The following is a 26547-nucleotide window of genomic DNA, read 5'->3' as shown; positions in this document are numbered from 1 at the left end:
TATATCGTGCTTCTTATGCAATCTAGTTTATTTCCAAATTTTCTTGTTTATTGCTTTTAATTTTGATAATGGATATTTATGATATACAGGGAGGCAATTAGAGATATGGATGCTAACAAGCACCAGAAGCATGATTAGGGATTTGATTGTCTACCAAACGAACTTCTTCAAGAGATTATATGGAACCTACCGATCGAAGAGACAATTCAAACTTGTTTTATGTCCCAGCGATGGAGGGGTCTATGAAAGGGCATTTCAACAATTGAGTTGGAATTTTCTAAGGAGTATCCTCGGTTACATTATATATGAGGGAGAATTTTCTAGGAAGTGAGGGATAATCTCTTGAAGAAGTTCGTCAGGTAGACCATCTAACCCTTCATCATGCTTTCGGTGCTTGTTTGCATCCATGTCTCTAATTGCCTCTATGTATACCATCCATTATCAAAATTAAAAGCAAGAAATTTTTGTAATAAACTAAATTGCATAAGCAACATGATATACACATGTAGATTGAAACAACATTTATACAAATTATATTTGATAATAGTGAAGTGAATGTGAATCTTTTACCCACGTGGATTTGTTTACCAATATATTTACATATTTTATTTATTTATGTATATGTCGGGGTAAAGGGTGTCACACCATACATATCAAAATTAAGAGCAAGAAGTTTTTGTAATAAACTAAATTTCATAAGCAGCATGATATACACATGTAGATTGTAACAACATTTATACAAATTAATGATATTAATGAACATATTGGTCTCAATTTGATGAACCAACTCAACTTAACCCAAGCTTATATTAAATATATTTTTATTCACGATTAACTATTTTAAGTTCCACCGTTAAAAATTTACTATTAGTGTATAGTTTTTTTAAAAAAAAATTTAATAATATTCATTTAATCTCACTCCAAGAGAGAGGGTGTGCAAGTAACATAGTTGAGAGTTGCTTCTGCACTTTCAATTGTTGTTGTTGGTTGGATTGTTAACAAATGCTTCTGTTGAGAGATGAATTGTGTTGAGAGATGAATTCAACTTGATAAGGTAAATTTATTAATAAGCTAACACATAATAAAACTATCTAATTTTTCTCCACTTTTAACATTTTGATTTGTGTGTGAAATAGTGTCATTCACTGAATGAAAACACATATATGTGATGAAAAGTGAGGGTGTGTACGCAGGATCACTATTAAGGGCCAGGAACCAGAAAAGCAACTCTAGGATCAGTCAAAAAGAACAATCAGATTAGCTTGTTTGCTCCTGTGGCCCCTCCACCCATCAATATACAGTCTGGACCAAATCTCATGTTCCCATCTCTCACTTTTGACATAAAACATCCAAGAAGGAATTCCCTTGACCAAAACCAAACGAGTATCATCACGGCTAGCCCAAAGATAAAACAACTAAAATCAATGTTTTAGGCTCACTAGAAAACAACAAAAATCTATTATTAGTTTTATAAAGTAAAAATGTCACAAATGTTGTAAAAAATATCATTTGTTACAAAAAAGGTCCAACATATAAGTCTCTCATAAAAAAATTATCTTAATATTTAATATAAGTCTCAATTATCTCGCCCTCAGAATCATGTGACAAATACTTTGAGACAACCAAAATATCTGTATGTGGTACACAGAGTGGAGGAAAGGACGAATGAAAGCAAGCATGCCAACATTATTCAGAAAACGATGCTTCCAAGTTCCAAGAGGCCAAGCAAGATTGAAGTTTTTGAATATAAAAGCAAAGTTCTTCTTCCTATTTCTTCTTTTCAAGATGGGAAACCCAGAAACTTATATCAAGCCTATTGGTAGAACGAATGCCAATGAATAATAATTATTCTAGCTTCTATGTTTGCACATTTGATGGTCCTGAGCAGTATGTCACTATTGAAACATGATGAATTAATATCCCAACAATTTAACTCAATACGGTATTTTGTTTATGGTTGTTGATATTTTTTATGGTTTGGGTCGTTTAGGCAATATGATGTGAGGTCCAGTTACTGAATGATGAATCCACATCCCTCATAAACTTTTATGGTTTGTGTCTGCTTGGCTATGCTTTTCCATCTTTAATTTAATTTATTTTGTTTCACTACTACAAAATCGTCATTCAACGTCGGTTCTCGAGGGCATTCTACGTCGGTTTTTGACCGTCTTCGTCTCCGACGACATGAAAAGGTGTCACCCTATCCATGCTAGTTGACAAGGACCGTCGTAGAATGCAATGAAGTCTACGACGGCCCTAGGGACACGACCGTCCTAGAAAGCATAGGAGTCTACGACGGGCACCTGGACAGGCCCGTCTTAGAATGTCTTGCATTTTGCAACGGGCGTGGCTACGCGACCATCATAAAATTAAACTGATTCTACGACGGGCACCTAGACAGACCATCGTACATTGCATTCTAAGACGGACACGTTGACAGGGCCGCCGTAGAATGAAAAGCATTTTACGACGGTTATGTTTACGCGACCGTCGTAGAATGTGATCCATACTAAGACGGGCCTGTCCAGGTGCCCGACTTAGAATGTCTCACATTCTACGACGATCCTCACTAGATCCGTCGTAGAATTGTTGTTTTTTTTATTTGGAGCACGTGAAGAAACAAACCTCTGATTTTGCAGTCTCAATTGAAGAAGCAATATTGGCCTCAAATGCTGCTCATCCATCAATGAACCAATGGTCTTTGGCAGCATGAACCCCATTGATAAGAGGGCATTGTTTTCCTTTTGGATCGAAACAATTCACACCCACCCGCTGCACCCCCTCCACTATTAGATGTATACACATGTAAATTATTGAGAAAAAATTCTTAAAAAGACACAAAAGGTCACATTGGTTGTTAATAGAACCACATGACTTGTGATATAATATGCAAATTATGTTTAGTATTCCTACAACTAATTATTACGTCTTGCATTCTGTAAAATCCTTATGAATCACAAGTTATACTTAAATGGATCACTGAATCATGCCGCAAGTTCACATGCATGGCACCTGCTACACTGATAGAATCTACACCACATTGAAATCTCAGTTATTACCCAGTTCAATTTCCAATTTAAAATTATCATAGTAGTATATATGTGATCTATTAATGTTTGTGATTTGAGCATAGATTTCAACAGAAAAAAAAAAGAAAAAAATCTTACCTGAGTATCAAAGGTGTAGATAGTTTCTGCGGCACACATTTTCCAAACAAACAACCCTCTTCAGCCATTTCCAGCAGCACTTGTCTGACAATTTCGCCTAGATACATTCCCGAGATTGTCTTTTCAAATATCTACCAAGTAATATGCAGAGAGTGATTCTTCTACTTGCTATAATTTCAGAACAAAAAAATTATGAAGAATGTTGCTACCAAAATTTACCTGCTCATCACCCAAATTGATGGTAGCAACATCCATTTCCCTATTGATCTTGGTTAAAGGGAGACCATTTGAGAAGGCACCCCAGTCAGTGCTAATGATATGAGAATCAAGGAATGTTTTTCTCAGATTAACATGATGTAGTTCATATAAAGCATTAAAACAAGATATGATGAAACGAAGGAGATAAGTGTTTATTAACCATTTGCCCAGAAGAAGAGACATGGCCCTGTAACTTAGGAATGGCACTGATCTGTTCAACATAGCAAGCATTGGTTCTAGCAACCACGACACCATTATCCCAGTATTCTACTCCAGCTAACAGTGCCACGGTATCATTCACCTATTAGGAAGGATTTTGCTATATTTTTTTATCGCCACTGTATTGGTTTAAACTTTGAGTTTAATTTTGATAAATTGGCACACTGTATAACCAATTATAAACTATTCTACATATGCGTTTCAAAGTAATTAGCACAAAAATCAACCATTTTCAATTATACTTATACAAGAAGTCATGATTGGATAACTGCATTTTCATTAAATTCTTAAACTTTTATAAAACTATTCACAGTAAAACAACATACCAGAGCAGAAAGTCGCATGTCTATTCCTTGCCTTTCCATTGCCTCGTTTAGACAAGCCACCACATCTCTCCCTGCCTGCATAAAGGGTTAGAATTTCCAGGTCATGCTAGTATCATGTTAATATATTTCTGCTACTATCTAACTATACCAAAATATAAAACTCTAGTTAATGATCCTCATTAACAACACAACTTACATTGCCCCTCAATAATGTATAGTGCCCTTGTATTTGAATTTATGTTTTTTAAAAAATAGTGACAATTAGGATTTAGGATCGATTCGTATATTGTTAGAGTTTTGGTTGAAGTTGATCTATGAAAGAATGCACACTAAGTTAAGTAATAGTGATCATCATATATAGATAAAAACATATTCCAGACACTCCAAAACCCTTGGTCAAGTTGATTAGTATGCTAGAATCAATACATGCCTGCTTCATAGGAAATGAAAACGTGAAGCCAACATAGATAATCAGTCAACTTTATCTTGACATCAATCCAAATAGTTATGGCTAATTCTAATCTTACCTTAGAATTCAATTTACTATAAAAATTTGAAATAATCTTAACCAAAGTTCTAATTCTAATTCACATAGCTTCATATCACTAGCAAGCTTAAAACTATAAAGGGGGCATTGTTTGGTGACAGGGTTTACTTGTTTGTTTCCAATTGGGGGTTATCTTTTCACACAATTGAGATCCAAGGGCACAATAATAGACAAAAGAAAAACTATCTTGACACAAACCTACCTTTGTAATTGTACATGAACTTCTCAGCAGCCATGAAAAGAGAGGATGGTTGAGGTTTCCTCCGGCGCCTATTATGCCCGTCAAGCCATTTCTCAGTAGACTCCACGCCTATTTTTACTGGCCACATGATCCCTGATCTACTAGTGGCCTCAACAAGTGTAAAAAGAAATACATAAGAGCATAGAATATCCAACAACCCATACACCAGAAAATTAGAACTCTTTGTAACAAGTGGTCTTCCCTTGATTTGATCAATTCTATGCTTTACTATATTGCAGAAAATGTGAAGGGTCTCCACTCCAAAAGACCTTCAATTTCATATAACTTTCCCTCCTTCTGTCGTTTCTATATGGCAACCAGTACCTCAATTTCGTATCTCAATTTTGTATAACATTTGACAATGGTATTTGCTTTTGATACATGTACAAAATCAAGATTGAAATATGACAATTATCCAGCATTACAATCAAATAACTTAAGAAATAAGAAATAATATTTATATACATATATTAAAAAAGATACTCCTAATTCTCTTTCAAAGCAAGTACAGGTAGCTCAACTTGTAACATCCCATTTTTTGTAAGTCAATTTAAAAAGAATTTTTATTTTTAAATAAATAGAGTTTTAGAAAAATGATCAGATTTTTATAAATAAATAAATAAATAATGAGAAATAATGATTTGAAGGAAAAAAAAAGACATTTGATTTATTCATTTGATAAAGAATAAAATAGAGTTTTTTTTATAAAATATTAAAAACAAATAAATAGAGTAATTATAAGTTGTGTGTACCATAGGTATAAATAGAGATGTTAGGTCAGTTTTGAGACTGACGATGCCTCTTCTTTCTCTCATTTTCATTTTTCCTCTTCCCCTCTTAAAACCCTTTCTTTTTCCCGCAGCCCACCAAACCTGTATCAGAAAAAAGACGATCTTGGAACGATTCACCATTGGATCATCGTAAAATTTGAGCACTATGTTCGCAACCCAATTCCGAGCATTCTCACCGTTGGGAATTTTGATATAATGTTTGAGATGAGAGAAATACCTTTCGCATCGTAGTCTTTTCCTTTCCCGCAGAAACTCAAAATGGTCTCATTGAAACTACGATCCCGATTTCGTTAACCGTTGGCTTTTCATGAAATTTTGATATAGGGTTCGAGATTCAGTTCTGCACACCTTCACCGTTGGGATTTGCATGATAATATTCACGGAGAGAGAAAAAGGAATCGCACCAAGACAATATAAGTGGAGGCTTCAATCCCTTCTCTGTCTCCCTGACGTTTGACAACTCTATCGGAGCAATTAGAGGAAAAAACTGGAGGAATCTCAGGGAACCGCTAGAGATGCTACTATCGCTGGCTGAAGACACGTGAGCCCACTTAGAGGTAAGAGATGAGTTATTCACAATTGGGGATTAGTGAGAACATGTGTAGGGATCCTTAGAGATATCAATTGGAATGGGTTTTGGAGTGTTTTTGCAATTTTCATTTTATCATTATAATTATTACAGTGAATTATATATGTTTGATGAATCAGTTGATGTCCTCATGAAAAATTGTTGTTAAATTGATGTATTCTTGTGTTGAGTGTGAACCCCTTAGAAAAATTAAGCTCTTTTTATTAACGTAAATTATATTTTAAATAACATTATTCAATGATTTATTTTATACAAATTATTATCTTGTTCTAATTTTTCTACGACGATGATCAACATGTTATGTGTATATAATTATTGTAATACTAGAATAATAAATTAAAGAAAATTGTAAGGTTAATGCCTAGTGGTAATTTCTTTTGATGTAATATTAAATTAATTGTTATAGAAATCCTTTGATTAAAAACAATGTAGTTTAATTTACTATATACATATACATATATATGTTTTGTATCATGCAAATATTATTATTGTGTGATGTGTATATGAGTTATAAGGTGTAATAAGTTATTATAGTGGTATTATAATATTATAGTAAAGATTGAGTAGTACAAAGTTGAATGTGTCAATTTGCAAGATACATGTAAAAATGAGATGATTAATGTGATATTATGAGATGTTAAATTGTGGGCATGATATTTATTTGTGAATAAGTGTGTGTGTTTGACACTTGATGTGACAATAATTATATTGTGAGCTATGAATTATACAATAATCCGACCAGTGCTATCTTGAGAAAAACGTTGATGCGTAGTGTTTAAGAGAAAATGTAGGTTTCCTATTCAGGAACCAGTGTTAAATTGTAGCACAATTTGTTAAATGCGTTTGAAACACGAGTGTGAGGTCGTGGGTATTGTATAATTCATGAGAAATGCGTATAAATGAAATATGTGATGAATTGTGGAATAATATATTGCCTTGAGATTATAATATTGTTATTGAGATTGAGTAAAAGTGTAAAGTAGAACAGGTGTTGAATTGTGAGATATGTGAAAACATGTGATGGTGGATTGTGACGTTATGAGATGTAAAATTGTGAATGAGTTTTGGTTGTGAATAAGTGTGTGATTAACTCTTGATGTGACGTTATTTGTGTTGTAAGCTATGAATTGTACAATAACCCGACTAGTGTTATCTTGAGAAAAGTGTAAATGCACAGTGTTAAAGAGAAAGTGTAGGTTTCCTATTTAGGAACCAGTGTTAAAGAGAAAGTATAGGTTTACTATTTAGGAACCAATGTTAAATTGTAGCGTAATATGTTGTACGTGTTTAAAACACGAGTGTGAGGTCATGGGTATTGTATAATTCACGAGCAGTGTCTGTGTGCTAAAATGATTTTAGGGGTTGGACCTGAATTAGGAGGAAGAGGCCCTGACGGACTCTTCAGAGTGTAGGCCTTGGGGGTCACCAGGTTTGAGTGCTCCTTTAAGCCTATGCTGATCTCATATGGTTGGAGCATTCTCGCAAAACATCGTGACCCTGACTGGTCTCCTTATGATCTTACTTAGTGAGAGTGACCTGACAAACTCATTGTGTGGTGTGTCTTGTTATGTACTCCTAAGCGCCCCAGAGTGGTTTTTCACTGACATGGTACCACATTGCATATAGGCTTGAGTCTTAGCATAACTGTCTCATGCGCTTGCTAATTGTTTATTATGAAATTGATGTGTTATTATGTCTTGATCAGAGCGTGTGATTCTTGTGTAATGTGACTGATGATTGAAAAGTGTGATTGATGGATGAAAAATGAAACTTTGAATGACAAAGTGGTGGAATTACGTGAATTACGTGTAAGTTTTATTTGGTTTATATGATATGTATATCCAGTTGTCTTGTTTCTCTATTAGTTCAGAATGTGATAACTCACTCCCCGTGTGTTGTTTGTGTTTGGATCTCGTGATGATCTTGAACTTTGTGTTCGGGGGAGCAGATGACTAGGTGAATTGCTTTAAGGAACCTTGTGCTGAAGGACGTTGAGACACAACGCTCTGATAGGATGTGGCATTGGGGTATAGGGTTTTATATTAATTGTATAAAGTCTTAGACGGTCTTGTTTGAACCGAGATGACTTTATTATATGATGTAGAAGAAAGTGAATGTGAGTCTTTTATCCCTTTGAAAGGCTTGTATTTTAAAATGTAAAAAAAAACTTTTAATTAATATTTGAATTTTTATTCCTTTGTTAATATATATGTGAGGGGTAGAGGGTGTTACACAACTAGTAACAAGCACATCCACTGTAAGAATATGACAAGATTTAATAATGATAAATCTCATAAATATAAAATATTAGAAACTCACAACTCTAGCAAGTGCATGTGCACCAGAAAAACCAAAAATCTGAAGCATCATTCAATTTTTACACATCAAGATATCAATAACTCCCAAACTCTAACTAAATGAATAACTATATACGGAGTGCCTCATGAATGGTCTTACAACTGTGAAACTTAAAATACAATTTAAGAAACCATAAACTATTTTTTAACAGTTTACTCTAAAAGTGATTGAACACATCATCATGACTTTAGAGCCTTATTAGGAGGAACTACAAAAGTACCTTCATTGGGTCATTGTATACAATGCAGTGATAGTAGCAAGTACCTTGATTGACTTCATCTCAACCAATGGCAGCAACGATGTCCATTATACGTTGCACCCCAGCACCAGCAACATCTCTCTGCTCCCCTTTGCGCCCCAGCACCCGCAGTCAGCATATGCAGTGTATCTGTAAAAACCACAAAAAGACTACCAAGAAGCAAAATTCATTAGATGATAAATAACTTTGTATAATTCCCATGTAGCTTACATTAAGCTTTGTATAATTCCCATGCAGCTTACATACAAAATTCAGTAGATAATAAATAACTTTGGATATAGTCACAATGAAGCATGAATAAATGTATTGTTCAACACAGGCGTAGGAAAAAAATAGCTCATGTGAGGGAATTCTTTAAAGAAATTTGGTTCCATGATGTCAAGGTTACTCATAATCCAGTACAAATAACAAACATCTCATAATGACTAGGAAATTGTTTAGGATGAACAAAAAATGTTGCTACGTTATCTATGACTTTCTAACTTCCAAGTTCTTAATTTGGAGAAAATATGCTGCCCATTTATGCCTCAGTGTTGTCATGGTCTCTTTTGTCAGAGGTGTTCCATCCGAAAACCACTGCCAATTTGTAAAAATGAAATCAGTAATTAACATAAATACAGATGAATAAGAAAGCATGTAATGACATTAACAAGTAACTGAATACTAGCTACATACCGTAATCCATTCATCCTTCAAGCCGCCACTTACTATGTTCCATATCCAGTGCATGACATAGTAAACACACTCGTAGGCTCCCGTTTGAACATGAATCTATATGCAACACATCCAAATAAGGTACTTATTTTAGGCGCTCACAAGGCATCGAAACATATATATTGATATATTAAATTATTATAATGACGTACCATTGGTTCAATCCACTGAGGCATAGGTTGATCTGTGTTTCCTTTGTCTCCTTTGCTTAATGTTTTCATGGCACTATTTTAAATTCATATAAAATTATAAATAATCATTCTTGGTGTCATGTACCATTGAAGTAGGTAAGTTCATATGGTTGAGGCAAGACTCACCTGTTCACTGTAGCCTTGATGCTAGCATCAAGCTTCTTTCGCAAAGAACAAAACCAAACCACTTTATTCTCCCCTGGGCATAGAACAAGCAACTTCCAATGGGCCCTGAAGACAACAACACAGTTCTTTTACATTGAATAATATGTAACAAGAAAGCGTAGGTGAAGAACGTTAACCAAACTTACTGATTTAAATACGGTGTGATGTAAAGTTGTTTTTGTGATTTGTTTATTTGTGTTGCAATGTAATTTTCACATTCTTGACGTTTGGTCTTTGCATTGTGGATACACTGAGGTTCAAGGAACCCATACAGTGATCCATAACCTATGCTCGTACTCCAATCATGCATAAACCTGTTTCCAACATTTGACATAAAAGTTGTTAGGTGGTTACCTGTTGAGTAACATTAGGCTTCAATGTACACATATTTTACTTACATGAGCCACAACTATAGTATGGAGATGTTCAAACACTTGTCACCTAAGATTATCTCAGTGACATCAGCATGTGTGATGAAAAAACCATCTTTCACGTTATGGATCCCAAATTTGGCACCATCCCACAACAACTCAATGGGCTGTTGGTAAATTTCAAACAAGTTCTTTACCAACTCTCCCAAGGGATCAACTGGCACCAATGCTTTGTCCTCCTCAGCAATCATAAACGGTGTTGTGATGGCCTTGTGTGGATCCTACCAAAACGAAACATAAACAATTAGCGCATGTAACCATGTGACAAAGAAAATAGTATAAGTATTAATGACTATCGTCATTACCTGATGCGATATGGGTTTGACCAAACGTGTCGGACATCCCACAAAAGTCCCAACAACATCTTTGACAAACTTAATTTCTATGTTATTAGAGAAAGGGAACTCTACATCACCGACGTAAACCTTCACAACACTCACCCGAACAACATTGTCTGCGTAAGGCACGTGTGTATGGTGCCAAAACTTTCGTACACTTTGCCCAATGCCACTAATTTGGTAGAGTTCTCGACAATTACATGCAGCCCCACACTATCAAAATGCATATCAGACGTTTTGTTACCTATTGCATTTGTCTCCGGTGCTGCACAGCTCCCCTTGGTGCTTACCCTTTTTGCTAATAACTATAATATCATGTGGCTGAAGTGGGGGTGAGTGTTGAGATGCAATTTGTGATAACTCCAACTTGATTGCTTGTTGTAGTTCTCTTTTAATTGTGTCCATAGTGCATTGTTTTTCCTCTTTGACCCTCCTCAACCACGCCTCCTCTCTTTTTCTGTTATCTTCTTCTACCTCTCTTGACCATTCTTCCTTTCAGTTACCAACGATTTCAGCCAACTGTTGCAGAGTGATTGAGTTAGATGAACCTGTAGATCCACATGAAGCTGGACCAAAGTACTGGGTAATTGTGACACCTGTCCCAGCCACACGTACTCGACCTGGATGCTCCAGTCTTCCAATTGCCGTATTCAAAATATCATCACGTCCAGAAGGCACAAAGCTGCCCTGTGTGCTCTGCTCTTCCAAAGAGTCCTATGGACAATACACGAAAAATGACCAATGGAATTTGTTATTGGAAATAACTAATTACTATCAAACACTAAGATAATTGCTCATAATTTTGTTTCCTATTTCTTTTGCAACGGTAGAGGTCATCTGGCCAAATTCCTTTGTGCGGGCCATCTTCCATTTGAGGTGTCTAGAAATTGGGGAGGGTGGGCCTAGGTACAATGAAGGGTCCTCAGTAAATTTTGCTTGTTCTTCTCAAACCTTCCTTTTTTCATCCATTAATTTTTTTTCAGGTAGCTCATATCCTCCACGAGACAACAAGTGTGGAGAGTCATTGTATTTCTGAATCTCTTGTGCCTTTTTCTGTATAACCTTGTGTAAAAAATGAACAATTTCCAAGGATTAAAAAAACATTTGGTCAAAATAAATTGAGACGATGTTTATACAAAAATATAAGTAGTGCAATATACCTGCCAACTAGGGGTTTGTCGACTTTTGGCAAATTTAGCCCAATCTTTTGCATCAATACCGTATTTAACTAAAGGATCATCTTTTGGTTGTTCCTCACTATTACCATACACATATTTTATTGTCAGCGATGACTTAAATTGCCTCCATCGTGTAGCCACCGTAGACATGACCTTTTTTTTGCACTATCAGCCTCGGGGATGTCAAATTTAGCCTACAAAGCATTTGTATTGGCGTCATGTTTACTTAGATATCAATGTTTGTAACAAAAATTAAGTGACCTACAAAAGGGACTTACCAATATGTCATCCCATATCATGTTCCTTAGCATTTCGGGTACATCATTCCAGCTAGAGTGCACAATAGGAATCTTGTCTCGCGCTACCACCCTAAGATAACTGTGAAACTTGTCTTTATGCGGGCCTGAGCCTCTCCCAGTGGCTGTATTCACGTTTACTGTAGGTCGTGGCTGGTCCAAGCTTCACACAGTCAACTTTCTTAGCCGCGTGGATTGTCTAGTCTTCCTAGACGTACCATCCAAAGGAATATCGGGCTGTGTAGGAGACGGTAGGGGTGTCGACATTCTCTGCACACAACTGCAACCAAAAAAGGGAGCACAACCGTCAGATACAAGATTAGAAGAGGACAAAGCAGCATAATATATTATTGTTGGACAGGTAAGTAAGAAGATATTAAGTTATTAACTACAAAATGACTTCAAATAGTTTTTTTATGGGCAAATGCAAAATTGTTAGAATGTTAGTTTTTGTTAGCATTCAACACGTCTTATATATTTCTCCTTTTTTTGAATTCTGATGTTATGGCAACATGTATTAGCAAGCACAACAAAAGTTTGAGTTACTTTGAAGTAAGCACTAGCAGGCAAAGTCAAAAGGATTGCCACGGTTTCGATTTTCACATTCAGTCCTTATCAGTACAGCAAAGACACGGCTACAATTAATGTTGCTAAATTTGAATGGAGCCATTTCAAGTTTCAAGTTTCAACTTTTAACCTTAAGAATTTATCTATAAAGGAAGACACGTTTAGCACCATATCAAACACACTTGACATAAACAAAAATGATCCATATAAAAGAAAAATAGAAAATGATTTCGTAAACAAAAATGACATCATATAAATTTTCAACAAAAGTAAAACTTTCAAAAACACAGATTCAAGAACACATTGTAATAAGGACAAAGCTTTGATTAGCAAAACAAAAGCAAAGCGGAAACTTTCAATGGATTTGGAATGAGAACGACACCAACACACAGCACGCACCCTACCATATGAACACCAAAAGGAAATCACAGAATCACTACCACACAACCACCCGTCCACCCTGCACTGAACAAATTGCTATTTTTTTATTAAATTTTTTTCCATAAACAAATTGCTATTTGGGAACATGAACAATAACAATAAGAAGAAAAAAATATCTCTAATAAGACTTTCACACTTAGAGAGTAAAAAATTTTGGAAACGAAATTACACAGATTGAACAAAAGAAACAAATAGAAGTTATAACCAAATCTAAAGAAAAGAAAATTTAAACAAAAACCAGATTACACAATCGATTCACTATTGTTCTTTCACAACTATGACACACCATGGTGACCTCTATGTCGGAGCCACTATCCCCTTGTCTCGTCATCAATGATAACAAAGTGTTATTGACCTTACACATAAAATTAACACCACATCCCAGCCATTCATCTCATCTAACACTATGCATTTTGTTAATTAGAGAGTCTCCAACAAGAACAAGATCCCTAAAGTTAAAACTATTTACAAAAACATACATGCATTACTATTATGCAGTAGGTGTTGTACATTACCAAAAAAAACATAAGCAGTTAGGTTTCAATATTCTCCCATATGCCTTCATTATGATAATTTCAAGATGCATGTACAACATCATTCTGATCGATGGCTGAGATGATGGGCATTTGTTGATTCACAGGTGGCATGTCAATCACATCAAATGAAGCTCCATCAGTATAGTCAGTCATAGAAAATTTTATGACTTGTACAACCACTGACCATGTCGGGTCCGTCGGATCTTGCACATAAAACACCTGTCTAGCTTGCACTGCCATTATGAATGGGTTGTCAGTGGAACCACCCTTCTGAAGGCCAACTAATGTAAAGGCCACTTTGTCTTTGTGGACCCCAGAATTTGCATTAAGCCAGGCACATTTGAACACAGGAACTCTAAATTGACCGTAATCAACATCCCAAATTTCTTCAATGAATCCATAGTAGGTCATTGAGGCGTGAATAGGATTGTTATCAGAAACACTACTAAAGTGATCTGACTGACCATCAACACTAACCCATTGTTTCACATTCATTAGACAGTGACAAAAACTTTTTTTCTCTGTCGTTGACATTGTGTAACACGCAGGGGGCAAATATGTTCTATTACCACGTAAAACTGGATGTAGTTTCTCTCGTATACCCAACTCAACCAAATCCTGATGAGATTTGACACCATCCTTTGTCTTCCCCTTAATATTAAGAAGGGTGCCAATCAAACTATCACACACGTTTTTCTCCACATGCATAACGTCCACACAATGGCTAACATCTAGATTGCACCAATATGGTAGATCATAGAATATTGATTTCTTCTTCCAAATGTTCTTCGCAGACAAATCTTTTTCTTGTGTCTTACCAAACGTAGTTACTATGTCTCTGACCCAATCATAAACATCATGTCCACGTAATTGTTCAGGTGCACTTTCAATCTCATTATCTCCATTATATGCCTTCTTCAGACGCCGATATGGGTGATTACGGCTTAAAAATCTTATGTGCCTTGTATACACTGTCTTCTTCTCATGTGTTAGTTGGATGTAAGAAGTGTTTTTTTTCACAAATAGGACATCCGTTGTGACCTTTGACACTATATCCGCTTAAATTACCATACGCCAGAAAATCGTTAACAGTACAAAAGATCATAGCACGTAAGGTGAATGTCTGCTTTTCATTTGCATCATAGACTTCAACGCCTTCTACCCACAATTTTGTCAAGTCTTCAATCAAAGGCCGTAGATACACATCAATATCATTTCCAGGTTGTTTTTGGACTGGCTATCATCATGGACAACAATATGTATTTGCACTTCATGCACAACCACGAAGGAAGGTTGTAAATCATTAACAATACCGGTCAGAAATTATGATTGGTGGTCAAGTTACCAAAAGGATTTATTCCTTCTGAAGCTACTGCAAGCCTTAGGTTTCTAGGATCCTGTGCAAATGTTGGATACAAGCAATCAAATGTCTTCCATTGTGAACAATTTGTGGGATGTCTAATCAGCCCATCGATTCTTCTTTCATCTACATGCCACCTTAAGTTTTTGGCATCCTGGGCACTAGCAAACAAGCACTTGAACCTGGGTATTATTGGCAAATACCAACACACCTTTGCTGGACAATGATTGGTGGTGGCTGCACCTTCACTGCATTCCCCATCGTTGCCCTTGTAACATGAAACTCCACACGTGGGGCAGAAGTGCAGATCCGCAAACTCATTTCTGTAAAGAATGCAGTCATTGGGACATGCATGGATTCTTCGATACTCCATGCCAACGGGACATAATATCTTCTTTGCCTCGTAGTGACTCTTAGGAAAGTTGCTATCTTCAGGAAGCATAGTGTTCAATAACGAAATCAACTTAGTGAAGCTTTTGTCACTCCACCCAAATCTGGCCTTCAAGTTAACTAAGGCTAACACAGTTGATAACCGAGTAAAGGTTTTGCATCCAACATACAATGGCGTCTGCACATCTGTTTGGAGATCATCATAAATATTAGCTTGAAAATCCTGAAAACCCTCTGGCCCAAGATCACGTATCATGTCTTCCATTCAATCTCTGCTTTGTACGTAAACTGTCTCAGGTTGAGATGTTGTTGTATGACCATGTAGTGACTCACTATGCCATATCCGTTTTGTGTAAGTGGGACAAAACCCATCACATATCAGATGGGATCTAATGTCATTCAAGGACTGACGCCTCCCATTGACACATTTAACACAAGGGCAGAAGTATTTTGCACCTGCTTCAGGTGCATTTTGTATGGCAAATGCCAAAAACTCCTCAACCCCCTTTTCATACGCTTCTCTCATGCGAGGTGCTGTAATCCAACTTTGATCCATGGTCATAGTGCTATAATACTAGGTACATCATACTCCATGCATGGCAAATTTTTTTCTTCACTAAAAGGTGTGGTCCTATCACATTCAGGAACTCTTAATTTTTTTGCTCATTCTTATGTACAAGTTAAGTACGCTTGAAAATTTGTATAAATTTCGGCAGCATTTCGCATTGGTCTCCAAGTGCACAAAATGAAACAAGTCACATAAGTTGACCATGTTCAGGTATGCACCCAAAGAACAAAGCGATATGCAATCATCCGAAACTTATTCAAATATACCAAAACGAACTTATCATGTAACACTGAATGAAGTAAAAAAAATTGGAGTTCCCAAACTGTCCAAATGGACAATTCAAGATCCAATAAAGTTATTAATCCAAATTGTCCGTATTAATCCCTTTATTGAATCTTGAACAAGAAACTAAGGCTCTCTCAACATGCACTAACCCTTAAAATTGAACAATTAACATATAACATAAATAGTTATATCCACATAAGCATAACTATCACATACATACCTCCAAAGATAAGTGTCAAAATCCTGGAACAATAGGAGGGAACCGCCTAAAATTCGTTAGTTGCAATACAATTTCCTACAACCAATCAGAAAATAATCATTTCAATAACGAAGCATGGAGGTAGTTCATTTTGTTTTCCTTAGGTAAAAAAGATGCCCAATAGATAAACAAAGCAAAAAACAACAAATTAAATGCAGCTTAGAACACACAACAATAACAACGAGCTGAGTGAGACTCAAATACTTGCTGCAATGATGTCCCCATCATAATCTGATTTCATATGGCCACAACATATTTATTTGGCTGACCCATTGGACCACCGCCTAAGATTGTGTGTCAATGGAATGGGGTCACTCATAAAAACAATGTTTCATCAATTTGTTAAATTTAAATTTGACTTATCATTGTACAGTTTTAGACCGATACACAACATATATATACTGATATACTATACTGCTATGCTTACAAATTTTTTATACATCATCATTACATTTTTTGAACATAAACAAACTCATACCATTTCCATAGCAATGGAAGGTTCATTAATATCGTTGACACCTAATGATTGAAGAACATGGGGCTCGCTAAATAATAAATATGCAAACGTCCTTCTATAGACTTTACAGATCCAGCTTCTTTGGCCATTGTTAGGAAGAAATTATGAAATATTAACCTTTCCATAAGTACAGACCAAATGCTGTCATGCTGAGATTACCGTAAACACTTCAGTTTTCATCGGTATTTCTGATGGAAATATCAAAATTCATGATAGTATCCTTAAGCTATGATATGTTCTGTATCTATGGTACTTGCAAATGACAAGAAGAGGAGAAGACAACAACATAGGGAAGCGATATTAGCCAAGAGCCAAGCCTCTCCAAGCAAGACACAGGGTCTGTCCGCTCCCCAAATCCTACTAAGTATCCAAAAATCCATGATCCTGAATCACATCATTACAAAATCATATATGACACAATGTCAGAATGTGCGCACACACATACTCCACTAACTAACTGAATGAGGTGACTTTCCTAATCTACCCTCCCTACTCACACTTACAAACAACTAACATAGACTCACTTGGGTCTGGGCCTTCGCTGATAAACCTTAATGGGCTTATCCCATCTTCAAGAGGCAAGGTTCCTATCAGCTACTATCCTTCTAACATTTTGAATGAATATTGCATATGTGTTCTTTAAAATTGAATACAAAAGAAGAGGTTTTATGCTATTTATTTGTTCATATTGGGGTTCTGATTATGTGTGCTTCTATTTTGTTTAAGACATGTTTGTATTATTGACTACTCTGCTCCTTATAAAATAAGTTAAGAGCAATACCAAATAGTAGTTAGTTCTAGGGTATGATGTCGGTCATAGTTTTTGACTGTCAGTGGTTTCCATCTTTTAAAAAAATCATTCAATGGATTCAGTTTGTTTCATCCTCTGTTTGAAGTTGTTACCTGTTGAGGTCATGTAATTGTTAAAACATTTATAAAATGCTATTGTTCTCTTATAGTTGTGCAGCTGATACTCTGCCACTTATTTAGCTGCTCTCATTTTTTTCCTTAGGCAGAAGCCATTTTACAAAGACTCCCTGTTGATGACTACCTAAAGGATGTTCTGCCAATGTTATTAATTACCTCTGACCAAGTATACATCATATTCTTCTTTGTATTTCTTTTCTAGTTTGCTATTGTATGTCTTCAAAACATCACTATGCATAAGCAACATGTTTAAGAAAAAAGTTTTGAAGGTAAAGTTAGTAAAAATTCAATAATGCTATCGTTGTTTCCTTCCTAACGATCTCCCTCCTTCTTTCCCATGATTCTTGTGGATGTTAATAAAGAAATTGTTTTTGTTCATGGACTATTGACTAGTGTTTATAAATAATGTAAAATATGTCCAGTGTCCAAACAAATTGATTGTTGTATTTAGAAATCTTAAATAGCCTCCTTTCTCTTTAATGCCCAAAATTGCAAGTTTCTACTTGCTACCTCATTAATAAATGGCCTTATTATGGTGACAAGACTAGTTTGTAGCTTAAATTGTCAAGTTTCTTTCTTCAGAGTCAAAGTTTGCTTATGGCTTACATTCATTGTCAAATGTGATTTGGAGGTGGCAGTGTATGAAGGTGTGATTAGGGAAAAGCCAAGTAGCAAAGAAGAAGCTCGACAATTCAGTTCCAGGTCTGCTTAATGTTATATTCTCTGATCCCAGCTAGCAATGAAGATCCTCGACAATTATTGAAAAGCCAACCAGCACTGTTTCTGACTTATTGGGAACCTAAAAAGCAACCTGGGGCTGACCCAAACTGGTTAGAAACTAAATCTGGGGCAGATTCATTCTCTGATCATACATGCTACAAATTTATCTCTAATGTATATTATCCAAAAAGACTATTATTACTTTGGTCTAGGGTCACTCTTGTCTTGTTTAGATTGCTGAACTTCCCTCCTTGTTCTTAATAATATTTGTTATCACTTTGTTGAACACATCATTTACTTCAATTACTTGATCTGTTCCTGTTCTCTGTAACTATGTTTGGAGTGGTAAAACATTCAGAAGTAATGAAAGATTCTTGTCTCTGCTGTAGCTTTATTTTATAGCTAAGCCCTCAGAAACTATATCTCTGTAGAAAGTAAAGTTTTTTGAATTGAATGATATAAATTTGAAGATAAAATCATTGTAAGTTTAAACACAATACGGCGACGTCTGGAGACAAGAAGACGCAGATTAGTGCGTATCTAAAAGGGAGGAAATATTGGAAGTGGACCGGGAAACCAGTATGATATCCTTCACAACACAACCTTATCCTTTCCTATTGCTAAGTTAACTCTCATCAATATCTGATTCCTATTCCTATGTCTTAAGTCTTACGATTATTTTCTTTTCTACTCAAAACAAAACATGTCTCACACCCCACCCAGCTAATCTCCATAAATCTCCCCCTTCAATACAACAACATAATGGTTGCAACTGCCGCCACATTTTTCAATCCACTATTTCTTCACACGGTTCTCTCTCTCTCTCTCTCTCTACTTTTCATTTTATTTATTCAAGACAATTGTGATCTTAAGAACTTTAGAAGATATTCACTCTATTAATCATGGTCATGTGTTTGAGAAAGAAATTTCTTTCAGCTAAAAAAATTATTGCTAATTTGTGACCAATTGGATTTTCTTTCTACCTGACTTTTAATGTAGGACTCGAGTTCTTCTCTTCATAACTTTAGAATTAATTATAATCTTGTCTAATTTCGTGTGAATGATTCTGATTGCTAAATTATTTAGTGCAGCATGGTAGGGTTAACATATGGGCACTAAGCAGGATTAGCTACTTAAGTGGAAATGTGAAGTCTAGGTTCCCTATTTATAGATCAGAAATTCATCATCAGGTTCATTACTTTTCACACCTTGCACCTATATGTGCAACCTTTAAGGAACCCATGGGGTTTGGACCAGCCCCAAAGAAAAGGAAGAAAAGCAAGATGAGAAGGGATTATGATGAAGAAGATGATGATGAAGAACAAGAGGAGGAAGAAGAACCAGGGGAGTTATTCCTGAAGTAGTGACCAACAGAATGATGAGTAGAATGGCAGTGTCCGTAGGAATTCCACTGGGTATTGGGCTTTTTTTTTTCCCATTTTTCTACTATCTCAAGGTTGGGTTGAAGATTGAAGTGCCCACTTGGGTGTCATTCATTGTGTCCTTGTTTTTCTTTAGGTCTACTCTGTTGGGTGTGAGTTATGGGATTGTGTCCTCTAGCTAGGACCCACTGAGGGAAGGGTCCTTCTGGGGTTGGACTGAGGCCCAAAAGAATTGGCCTGTTTTTTGGCAGTCCCTTAGAGGTGGTTAATCTAGGAAGAATTAGCCCATTCTTTCTTTAGCCTTTTTCATGTTTGACCCTTTTGTTTCAATACATATTGTATCTTGCCAGCACTTTTGGAGGTTGTTTTGTATGAGTTATAAAACATCTCTAAAATTCTCTTCTCTCTTGTTTGGTAATTGTGGCAAAAATTAGATAATAATAGATTCTTTATATTACGAAGGAAATAAATAATTAAACAAAATTACATTGTTGAACATTTGAGCCTTGAAATACACCCAAGAATAGTATGACAGACAAATGGTTTTAAATTACAATCTGCATCTGCAATACTGTAATTTTGGGGGTCTCTATCTACTACTACAACTGCAGCAACATCAACCTTGTCTGCAATTTTGGTAATCATAGGATCTTAAGTTTATTTAACAAAATACAAATTCTAGCTCCATATTAAATGGACTTCTACAATTCCAGAAAAAAATAAAAAACATACCACTGTTCATTAGAAACAATTGATACTCTTATGAACAAGGAACCAACAGCAAGTACAGGGCACAATACAGTGCACAAAAAAGAAGCTACAAAGGAAGAAGATGAATCAGGGGCAAAAAGGAGAAGCCATAGGCCACAATAACTGGAAGATTATTATGGCAAAATGACCTCAATAAGCAGCAAGCCAGGTCACCATCGTCTAGAAGCAATCCTCGAAGATCCTGGACCGGTACTACTGTCCCATGTGAGCAATACAAGCAATTTCCGCCAATTTCCTCTTTGGCAGACAAGCCAAATTCTTTTAGGATTAAATATTGTATTGTATCTTCTATAATAATGTAATTCTAATGGACAAGCTGAATAATACAAATTTTATCTTCTCCCTCACCTTTCTCTGGAGGCTATGCAACCTCGAATTATAGAATATCACCTTCAGTCACAACAGAAACCTTCGCAGCATCAACTCAAACCTTGGCATGGCAGCATCCAACATACAATATTAATACAACACAAGAACACAATATTAATACAACACAAGAAGACAAAGCTTCCTAACACCACCGACAAGCAAAGTAACAAGACAAAAAAATGAATCAAACTGGTGAAGTCATATGCAGAATGAAAATGTAGGAACATTACCTGAATGCGGCCTCAGCGTTGTCTGTCGCAACTGCAAACAGAAGAAGAACCAACGTCAGAGACAAAGTAAGCGGCAGGGACTGTGTCGGAGACGATGCTTAAACCTAGCTAGGGCACGAGCGTAGAAGTGTATGTGCTAGCTTCAATTCCTTTTGTCAGGTCGAGGGTCGTAGGCGCCAAAAAGTACCAAGGGCTACATCACTTGTCCGCCACGTGAAACAAGTAATGATACAAAGACGGGTCTCAGGGAAGACCGTCTTTGTATGGCAATGAACTGGAACATCACGTGTCTACCACGTGTGACCACTAAACAAACAAAGACGGGTCTTAGTGAAGACCGTCATTGTATGGCAATGAAGTGGAACATACAAAGACGGGTCTGGAGGAAGACCATCTTTGTATGTCAAATGGGCAGATCACATGTATGGCACGTGAAACCCGCCACGATACAAAGACGGGCCTCAGGACACGACCGTCTTTGTATGGTAGTCGGGGAACTCACGTGTCCGCCACGTGAAACAACTAACGATACAAAGGCGGTTGTTGTGGGAGACCGTCGTTGTATGTTAAGCACATAATTACAACTTTGCCATGCCATCAGCAGTCTACGACGGGTAGCGGGAACTGTCGTCGTTCTGATGCTATTAATTACGAATATGCCATCGTTTTATTGATTCTTAGCTTCTTGTAGTAGTGTTTCTCATCTCAACACTTTTGCTCCTTTGAGATTTTATGTTGTTTTATTGATTCTTAGCTTCTTCTATGTTGCCAAACTAATTCGTAGATATGCAATGGTTGGGAAGTTGACTCAAAAAAGTGTTGTCTATTATTGTTGTTCTTTTTTAGCTTCTTATAGGAAGAAAACTTGTTGAGCATACCATGTCTCAAGGACAACAAAGTCTTATTGTTCTATTATAGATTGTATGTTGTTTTCCACTATATTTATGTGATTTGTCATATTATGTCAAGACAATTTTGTAGGATAACATTTTTGTCGTCATGATATTATGTTTATATTTGGATAACTTATTTTTTTATTTATTTGATAATTCAACTTATAAATTATTTATGTTTATATTTTTTTTTAATTAATTTTAGTGTGGTCAACTAAGCTCAATTCACTGTGGACTGAAATGAGATTTTCAATCCAATATATCAAATATGGTTCAATCAATCCAATCCAAGCCTTTTGTTAATAGGCTAAGGGCACGATGAGTTGGATTAAGTTGACATCTCAAACTTTCAAGATTCACTTATTTTAAGATGCTTTGTTAACGATGATTGTGCAGAAAGTACAAATATGGAAATGAAAAATATGTTGACACCTTGAATATATATCAAGTGAAAAAAAAGATGTTGGAACTCAATTAAATCAAGAGGGGGGTGAATTGGTTTTCAACCAAAAAGATACTTTTAGAAACAGAGTTGTGAAAAAACTATTCCATACGAATCTTATCACAAAACAACTACGAATTGAATGTAATCAATACTTAATCAATTCTTCCTTACACATGGTCCTTCATTAATATCCTTTCCTTCAAAATCATAAAACTTGAATCGTTTCAAAACATTGAAAAACCATGAATGAGTTGATTAAACCTTGAACGAGTGAAAGATATGAAATTAGAGATAAAGACACAATCTTTTATACTTGTTCACTCTCTGTTTCTAGAGAAGTTGATCCAATTATCTAATCCACAACATGAATTAGATTTACACTATGCATCAAGAATCCTTACAAGCAATCACAAGTGATCTACAATTCCCACACCAGAAAAAGAGACTGTGGCATCCAACACTAGGATCCTCTGTAAATATAAGCCTAAGAGAATCCTACTCTTAGCCCAAACTAGAAAAGCCTATTCTAGCAGGTTGTAGGCAATTCACGCATAAACACAAGACCATGTAAAAGCCATACACATGAAAAAACCAAGTAGGAGAGATACAACCTGACCAATCTTTCTACAAACACTGTGCTGGATTGAGACATTGATCTTCTTCTACTCAAAAGAAAATACTCACTTTTAAGAAAGATCTTCCAATTAAAAGATTAAGAAGTTATGAGTCACTATAAAGTTCTTTTCTCTTTTTCTCTTGATCACCAATGAAAGTAGAAAATCTTGCTCATTCTGAGGCTAAGAAATTATTTTCGAGATGTAATGAGTATTCTCTTATGATCTCATGATATTCAAATGTATTTTAGAGATGAACCCAAGCTGGTTATTTATAGATAAAACAGTTATAACCGATTGTAATCGGTTAAATCTATATGGTAATCGATTATTTTAATGAAGTAATCAATTATATTATCAAAGTAATCGATTAAAGTGTTCATCCAACATCTGACAAAACCACTCAAGAACAATGTAATCAATAGATGACCTAAGTAATCGATTAAAGTGTTCTTGTTCACCTCTGAACAACTTAAACAAGAGAGAAGTAATCGATTAATCCACCTAATAATCAATTAAAACAGAGACTCTTGAAAAATCAATCATTGTCTCAAACAATAGTGTAATTGATTCAAATTCTATTGAAATTGATTAAATCAATATGAGACTTAACTCTTTAAGCTTCAGACAACTTGTTTAATCGATTATGACAAATCTATAATCGATTAAAATAGAGAGTTTTTGCCTCTAGAGAAATTTATCTAAGTTAAAAAAATTTCTTCATACTAACCATGATGATGCATAATGCAAAACAAATATCAAATATACTAAGATGCAACAATCAAGATACAATCAATACAAATGCCACTCAAAGGAGTTGGGCATGTAAAAGCTAAAATTCGTGAAAAACTTCTTCAAACTTTTCCTTGAGCTTCAAGCTTTAGCTTTAGCTTCATGTTGCTGCTCCCCCTATCTCTAACATCAAGTTGTTATAAACTCATACCAAAAGTATAAGTTTGGGTAGTATAAATATTTGTAAGTCCCTTAAAAGTTAAAATTCATCAGATACAAATTCACAGCCGATGGCTCCTGTTATTTATAATGATTAAAGAGTTCAAGCCTTCTCCATGAGAATCAAGAGTTCAACAATCTATTTATTTGATTCAGATCCTGAAAGGCCGCAAAGAAGGATTTTCCACCGAGACCTTTGAATCAAATTGTGTCAAGTAATCTTTTGACCGTCAACAATTTCTTTATTGGACTATAATCCTTCGATGCATACTTGGACATAGTAAAATTTATAAAGAAGCTTACTACAAAAATCCTTGGGCATAGATCACTAGTCGAGACCCTCTGATTAACACTGATTGATGAGCATATCATTTGTCAAAAGCTGCACCAATATAATGGAAATTCATCAATGCAATTTGTACTGTCCAGGAATAGAAACCTGCCTAGCAAATAAGAGGGGTGATCAACACCATTGTGGACGGATTCTCCTACGAAGAACAATCCAGCTAGTCCCATAAGTGCCACCTCCACACCATCCAGGACATCGACATCAACTATGTTGATACACCATCACCATGCAACCCCCCTCCTATCACTTTCTAGGATAAAGACTTTAAGGGTATCAATTGCATCAACCAAGATGACCCCATGGTTGTCTCCATCATAATCTACAACTTCATGGTGTCCAAGGTCCTCAACAACCAAGGCAGCCCCACTAATATTTTATATTGGAAGACATTCCAAAGACTTGAAGTCTCGCTTGACATTCTCTAGCCTCACGATGGTCCACTCCTAGGCTTTGCAAGGGAACAAGTAGAGACCAGAGGCTATGTTGACCTAGTGATCACTTTCGGTCAAGGCAAGCTCTCCAAGAGCTTTAGAATAAGGTGTTTACTTGTTGACACAGATACATCGAATTTAGCTTTGATTGGTAGGACAACACTTAACGAGTTGAGCCATCGTCTTCACACTGCATCTGCAGATGAAGTTCCTAACCCTGATGGGAGAGATCATGACTATCAAGGCCAACCAAAATCAAGAACAACATTGCTACACGGAAAGCTGAAAAGTGGCTCCCACCAGGGAGCCTGCCAAGCCTCACCTCACAGCAGACAATATCACTCAAGTCATGAGTATGGACAAAGGGTCACCAGTTCGAGCCTTAGTCATCTACCAAGCAAGCCAAGAAAATAAATTCGATGTAGATCCGCACAATAACACTTCAGAAAGAGGCCCAAAACCTATTGAATAGTTCATCAAGGTGCAACCCAAACCCAAACCCGAATAGTGTATGCAACTTAGCAGGGACCTCACCAGCCATGAGCATAGGCACATCATTGATGTCGTACACAGGAACGCAAACCTATTTGCTTGGCAGCCATTTGACATGCTAGGAATCCCCCCCAGCATAATCTGTCACAAGCTCGCCATCTTTTCCAGGCCAAGCCGGTGTAGACTTAAAAATAGTAAAATTCATAAAGAAGCTTACTACAGAAATCCTAGGGCATACAAGACTTGTTGAGACCTAGTGATTAACACTGATGGATGAACATGTCATTTATCATAAGTTGCACCAATACAAAGGAAATTGGTCAATACAATCATAAAAAAATGTGTTAACATGTCCTTTTAATATTCATTATGAAAACAACTTAATTAAGAATAACACATATGACAACATTTTTTTTCTTAACTCTTAAAATTAAAGTTCTAATGGACCAGGCTGAAAGGGAATCGGTACTTAAGAAACTAAATAAATGAACTAGAAGATTAAGGAAAATGGTTACTGGGAACATGAATAAACAAGGCTTTGAGCAAAAAAATTTGGAGATTTCAGATGAAAAATTATACTTTCACTAATAAACAAGGCTTTGAATATCCATAAATATAAAAGAAAAATATCCATTTAACAAGTACTCGTGCATGTAGCAAACGGATAATTATCTGATGGGGTGGGTAGTAGAATAGCTACTACCTATGTGTAGTGCATGTGTTGTGCTCTTTCATACATGTCACTCGTCATGGATGGAATCTACTGGAGACGTAGTACCATAAATCAAAGGGACTCTCCAAGGATAGACCTTGGGTTTTGTCAATCCTTTGGATGATCAATCAGGGAATTGTCCAACCTGGGTTTTACGTGTCGTGCTCTTGCATACATGTCACTTGTTGTGGGTGGCAAATACTAGAGACTTAATGGCGTGCTCTTGCATACGTGTCACATTTTAGGTGTCATGCTCTTGCACAATTTAGC

General features: G+C 36.0%; 1 protein-coding gene across 1 annotated transcript; it reads left to right on the top strand.

The window, feature by feature from the left end:
- Window positions 1-19258: 19258 nt before the first annotated feature.
- Window positions 19259-20423, top strand: LOC114424953 (protein PAM68, chloroplastic-like). Its single transcript, XM_028391646.1, has 2 exons — window positions 19259-19448; window positions 19730-20423. The coding sequence occupies exons 1-2, from the start codon at window positions 19401-19403 to the stop codon at window positions 20000-20002; spliced, it is 321 nt and encodes a 106-aa protein (XP_028247447.1). The 5' UTR covers window positions 19259-19400; the 3' UTR covers window positions 20003-20423.
- The last annotated feature ends 6124 nt before the right edge of the window (window positions 20424-26547 follow it).

The sequence above is a fragment of the Glycine soja genome, chromosome 9 (genome assembly GCF_004193775.1).
Source record: "Glycine soja cultivar W05 chromosome 9, ASM419377v2, whole genome shotgun sequence".
NCBI lineage: Eukaryota > Viridiplantae > Streptophyta > Magnoliopsida > Fabales > Fabaceae > Glycine > Glycine soja.
This window is presented reverse-complemented; position numbering and strand designations above follow the sequence as displayed.